We start from the raw sequence: 6,300 nt of genomic DNA on the forward strand, positions 1-6,300 counted from the left end.
ATATAGTTGGTGGTATGTAATAGTGGTATATAGATGGTGGTATGTAATAGTGGTATATAGTTGGTGGTATGTAATAGTGGTATATAGATGTTAGTTGGTGGTATGTAATAGTGGTATATAGATGGTGGTATGTAATAGTGGTATATAGTTGGTGGTATGTAATAGTGGTATATAGATGTTAGTTGGTGGTATGTAATAGTGGTATATAGTTGGTGGTATGTAATAGTGGTATATAGTTGGTGGTATGTAATAGTGGTATATAGATGTTAGTTGGTGGTATGTAATAGTGGTATATAGATGGTGGTATGTAATAGTGGTATATAGTTGGTGGTATGTAATAGTGGTATATAGATGTTAGTTGGTGGTATGTAATAGTGGTATATAGTTGGTGGTATGTAATAGTGGTATATAGATGTTAGTTGGTGGTATGTAATAGTGGTATATAGTTGGTGGTATGTAATAGTGGTATATAGATGTTAGTTGGTGGTGCATTTTTTAAAATGTATTTTTGTACTTCAAAATGTAAACTGAACTACCAGACATTACCACACAGTAGGTGGCAGCATGTACAAACTAACGAGTGAATCACATGATACCAAAGAAGAAGATTCTTGTTAAACACATCTGGGAACAACCAATAGACAGAGATGAAGTTTGACCATCTTTTTAAAGAAAAATATTGTATATATTTGTTTAAAAATTATATCGTTTTCATCACCCTTTACTGAAGAAACAACAAGAAAACAACCACCGGTTAGCAGCGCTTATAGCTGAGAAGCGTTTGGATAAGACAGAATAACTTGGTTAATGCCTCGGGTTCTCGATAGCAACATCAAAATGAAAACTGTGATTATGTATTGTATGAGAATTAGAGGTTTTAGGTTCGTGTTAAAGTATCAACCCCTTCTAATTTCCCTAATTGTGTGGCAAGAGTCAAATACGTTCTATAGAACAAACTTCAGGATGAGCAACCGAAATGAATAATTATTGTATGTGTGTTATATTAAACATAGAAGAGGGAGTAAAATGTTGGCAAGCAATAAACATTTCAGAACAACCATGACTGAATTATTATCCTTACTCTTTCAAAAAATACTAGTCGAATAAGACATGGGATGTATGACACATTTTTTCAAAGCGATGTATTTGTAGACTAATAGAAATCAGTAGGGGATTTAGATACGGGCGACATGGGCAGCCACCCAGAGCGGCATACTGCGCCCCCGTGTGCGGGTGGACGCTATACTACAAGCAAGAACCGCCGCATACGCTTGAAACAAATAGCCAAACCGAAAACTGCAGACAAAGATGCTTTCTGCTACTAAGATCAGTGAAATGTAGGCTGAACTGACAACGGAGTGAAGAGCAGACATCTCAACCTGCAAGCAAGTCGCAGCAATGTAGAACGCGAAGGGGGGGGGGGGGATTTTTCGGCACAACACCTGTTGTCTTGGCTCGTTCAGTGTGACAGGATGTGGGGCGGCGGAGTAAATACGGCCGTAGGCTCGGACAAATTCTGTTGGTGTCATTTTTTTATCGTGTCGTGTGGCTGGTGTTAGGAGCCGATCCCGGTGAGTATGAAAACAATACTATGATTTTAAACGTTAACATGCTGTGCAAGAATAACGAATAACGATTTCCCTAATAAAACTATGCATACGTTCAGTGCCTACGAAGTAACGTTAGCGCATAATCATAGAGCATAATCATAGCGCATAATCATAGCGCATAATCATAGCGCATAATCATAGCGCATAATCATAGCGAGAGGGGCATAGAGAGAGGCTTGGGCAACCGTAACTGCATGCGTGGAGTGTGTCTGAAGATGGGCGTTGCAAAATAATTGGGTGGATCAACAGCAATGAGTATGGGTGTAACATCAACGCTGCGTTTTTGGTGAGACCGGCCATAGCCAGGTGCACCGCGGGTCGGTTTATTGTTTACATAGCAGGTTGGGAGAATTAACGTAGCAGGTTAGGATAATTAATACATTCACACATACATGTTATACATTCATGGCCATAAATCAGTATGTGGCTGAAATATCTGATGTCATGTGCTTTTTTGGCTGTTCAAACTGCCAACGTGAACACGACTTAAGATGAACATGGACTTAAGATACTTTTGGAAAATCCAGGTTGATTATTTTCAATATTTTCACTCGTAGTGGCCATACATCAACATAAACTGACGTCAATCTTGCGATTTTAAAAGTGAATGTCCCTTTGAACCCAGATATACAACACTCAGAGTGTGCTTATAACCCTCACCCCCCCTCCTCCTCTTACTGTACCTCCTCCCATCTCCCTATCAGAGATACAACTTCTTGGTCAGATTGTTCACAATATGAAGAGAACGCCCTATGTCATCAGATGAATCCTCTTTATCTACTGGCTGTAGGTTTGTCTTGATGACTCTGGGTGTTGGCTGGAAATCATGTTCGTATCCGTCCTTTCTACGGTCCTTCCTCTGACCCAGACGTTGGTTCACCTGAAAAAGATCACGGGGGAAAATGAATAGTACACGAAACCCCATTTTAAAGACATTTTGGCCGATATCCATCATATGACATTATGAGCAGGTTTCTCCATCAACCGTGCTGACCTCTGTGAAGAGTTCATACACATCACGGGTAGCTACTGAATCCTTCGTAAACACGTTATGCATCTCTTCAAACAATGGGCATCCTCTGTCCGGGTGTCTGATGGCAAGTTTTCCTGTGTTTAAAAAGATAGAGACATCCTTCAGAAAAAAGGGAACTAAGACTGACATTACGTTATTACATTAAGGATTATAGACTACTGTTACGTGACTGACATTACATTAAGGATTATAGACTACTGTTACGTGACTGACATTACGTTATTACATTAAGGATTCTAGACTACTCTGTTACGTGACTGACAATACATTAAGGATTATAGACTACTCTGTTACGTGACTGACAATACATTAAGGATTCTAGACTACTCTGTTACGTGACTGACATTACATTAAGGATTCTAGACTACTCTGTTACGTGACTGACAATACATTAAGGATTATAGACTACTGCTACGTGAAAGCAGGTACCTGGAGGCACTGCATACACTTCCATGGAGTCAGACTCCGTGGGGAGCAACTTTTTTGAGACAGCGCCTGAAGATCTACCTCCGTCTGTGTAAAGGTCTTTAGGACGTCCCTTCACTGAAGAGAAATGCAGAAAATAGAGACAAAACGGTGTATTTATCAATAAACATGTAAAAAAAATAAAAATAAAAATAATTAAAAGGCCACAAGCTTTCAAACACCGATATGTAAAGAGACACACCTCCCCTACAGGCCTGCACAACAAAGAGCTTGGGTTTCTCACGGAGGGCTGGACACTGGCTGTTGCTAAACATCTTGTAGATATCTTCCAGATCTAGAATCTCTTCGTCGTTGACTTCAATGTGTCCAAGTCCACCATGGGCCATGATGAACATTGCGAGGCAACTGACGTCGTCGCTCAGGTTGTTTCGAAATGACTTCAGTGCATCAGTTACGTCCTGAAATTGGTCAAATACAGCAGGGAATGAGATTCCAGACCTTGGGGGGGGGGGCTCATACTCTTTACAGCTGTCATGAGTTTGGTCTGTGCTAGCAATTAGCAATCGTTTTTAGTTTGCAAAACTGCTAACAAATCAAGTTAGCTCACCTTACTGATGCATGTTTTTACCCACTAGCTGCTGCTACTGTAGTTGTAGGAGACATCAGACGATACAGCATTTTCGGACAAATCCTAAGTGTTCACTTACTATGCATTGATGTCAATGGGAGACTGAGTTTAAATTTGACTTAAGTCAGCTTAGTTAGTGTTCCCTCCTCTCTGAATAGTGTTATTGGATTGCCTGTTCACAGAAAGCATTGACTTGAATAGATGTGACTTAAGTCAGCTTAGTTAGTGTTCCCTCCTCTCTGAATAGTGTTATTGGATTGCCTGTTCACAGAAAGCATTGACTTGAATAGATGTGACTTACCTCTTTAGTTTTGCATTTAACACTATAACTAGGTTCAGGAAACTTATTCTGTTTGCAGAGCGCCTTTATTCTCTCAACATCGTACTCAGAGCCCGGTCTTCCCTCACCGCACATGATCACGGCTGCACGTCTGCCACTTAGATCATATCTGTCCATTTCGCAGCCTGGCTCTCAGCCTAAACAATACGAGCCGTAGTGTTGAGTGTTTGACTTTAACAGATTGAAAACCAAAGTTATTTCACACTAACAACACCTAGTCAAAAAAAGATCTGTCTCAAAAACAGCTCCGCGGTTATTCTACAACTAGAACAAGATCAAACTTCGTAGAGGCATATTCGTGGGCGTGTCATAGTGGCAGTATGCCACACCCCTTTTTTTACTGTGATGACAGCCTTTTCCTGCTGGTATTTTCCCCAAAAAACATTAATTAACTTTTACAATGCCTGTGTTAAAACATGAAAAGACCAGGCACAAAAAGTCATTACATTGTTGGAATAAAGTCTACTTTTATAATAGTTTATGTGTGTGTTCTGTAGCTCACTGTTGCTCGGGACATCTATGAGGTCTCAAGGAAAAATCCATGGGGGAGTGACAGATACAGAATTGCAGCAAGACCGTTTAAAAGAATGAAAAACATTGTCTATAGTAAAACAATAGACTACATGCTGTGTTCATTCGTCGGAAGGCTTTTCCCTCCCTTGCCCATGTGTTACTAGTTCTACTTCAGCTCTCAATTCATTTGCGTCGCTCACACTCAGCCTGGTCTCATAGACTAGACGTAACATAGTACACGTGAATCTGTGACACTGAAATGTATATGATAGCTTACGTTTGGTATGGTAACATAAGACAGATGGTTACCTAAAGTTTAAAAAAACTAAAGTAGGTTGGTAAGTCGGGGTGGATGGGTGGGCGTGTAACCTGAACGTTCACATCACGGACAACTTCAGCATTTGAACTAATTAGCAACTTTTTAGCTACCTTGGAACTACTTGTTAGCTAACCCTTCACCTGACCCGAACCTTAACCCTTTAGCTAACCCTTCCCCTAACCTTAACCCTTTAGCTAACCCTTCCCCTGACCCTAACCCCTTTAGCTAACCCTTCCCCTGACCCTAACCCCTTTAGCTAACCCTTCCCCTAACCTTAACCCTTTAGCTAACCCTTCCCCTGACCCTAACCCCTTTAGCTAACCCTTCCCCTAAACCTAACCTTAACCCTTTAGCTAACCCTTCCCCTGACCCTAACCCCTTTAGCTAACCCTTCCCCTAACCTTAACCCTTTAGCTAACCCTTCCCCTGACCCTAACCCCTTTAGCTAACCCTTCCCCTAAACCTAACCTTAACCCTTTAGCTAACCCTTCCCCTGACCCTAACCCCTTTAGCTAACCCTTCCCCTGACCCTAACCCCTTTAGCTAACCCTTCCCCTGACCCTAACCCCTTTAGCTAACCCTTTAGCTAACCCTTCCCCTGACCCTAACCCCTTTAGCTAACCCTTTACCTAACCCTAACCGTAACCCATTAGCTAACCCTTCCCCTAACCTTAACCCCTTTAGCTAACCCTTCCCCTGACCTTAACCCTTCCCCTGACCTTAACCCTTTTAGCTAACCCTTCCCCTAACCTTAACCCTTTACCTAACCCTTCCCCTAACCCTAACCGTAACCCTTTAGCTAACCCTTCCCCTAACCTTAACCCCTTTAGCTAACCCTTCCCCTGACCTTAACCCTTCCCCTGACCTTAACCCTTCCCCTGACCTTAACCCTTCTAGCTAACCCTAACCTTAACCCTTTAGCTAACTCTTCCCCTAACCCTTTAACCTAACTCCTAACCTTAACCCCTAGCCTAGCTAACATTAGCCACCTAGCTAATTCATTACATATCATATGTACATTTAGCAAATTCATAATATATAATAGGAATTGTAATTTGTAACATATCATACTAGGTGGGTGATGGACATCCACAAATGAATACGTACCATATCATACTAAATGGAATGTGTCGAATTTACATACAGAATAATACGAAATGCTGTGAGACCAGGTTGTCACACTAGCTGTTTGTTTGTTCCCAGTAACCTGTTTTCAAAGAACACCTCTCATCCAACATCTATTACCAAAACAGAGCTATTCCTCTGTTCCACAATGTAAATGTCATCCAACTTCCCCCTTATCATGCTGTAGAATAAAGGATGTTGACATTGTAATGGCCTCAAGACAAAGATAACAAACATTCATATTGAAACTGAAAGTCTCAGTAGTGGATTGTTTGCAACAGACACGAGGTAAAGAAAATGACTCCG

At 41.2% G+C, this 6,300-nt stretch overlaps 2 protein-coding genes across 2 annotated transcripts in view; one reads left to right on the plus strand and one right to left on the minus strand.

Annotated features, from left to right (window-relative positions):
• The first annotated feature begins 481 nt into the window (after nt 1-481).
• Nucleotides 482-6,300, plus strand: part of LOC110511404 (caspase-14) — a 22,900-nt gene continuing 17,081 nt past the window's right edge. Inside the window, exon 1 of the mRNA XM_036933991.1 lies at nt 482-1,571. The gene's annotated coding sequence lies outside the window, so the exon portion shown is untranslated. The remainder of the gene's footprint in view (nt 1,572-6,300) is intronic.
• LOC110511405 (caspase-14) lies at nt 1,725-4,328 on the minus strand. The gene is made up of 5 exons (XM_036933994.1): nt 3,999-4,328; nt 3,311-3,527; nt 3,073-3,186; nt 2,605-2,717; nt 1,725-2,490 (listed from the first exon to the last, which is right to left on the minus strand). Exons 1-5 carry the CDS (start codon nt 4,152-4,154, stop codon nt 2,311-2,313), a joined length of 780 nt encoding a protein of 259 aa, XP_036789889.1. The 5' UTR covers nt 4,155-4,328; the 3' UTR covers nt 1,725-2,310.

Source organism: Oncorhynchus mykiss, chromosome 10 (assembly GCF_013265735.2).
Source record: "Oncorhynchus mykiss isolate Arlee chromosome 10, USDA_OmykA_1.1, whole genome shotgun sequence".
NCBI classification, from domain to species: Eukaryota; Metazoa; Chordata; class Actinopteri; order Salmoniformes; family Salmonidae; genus Oncorhynchus; species Oncorhynchus mykiss.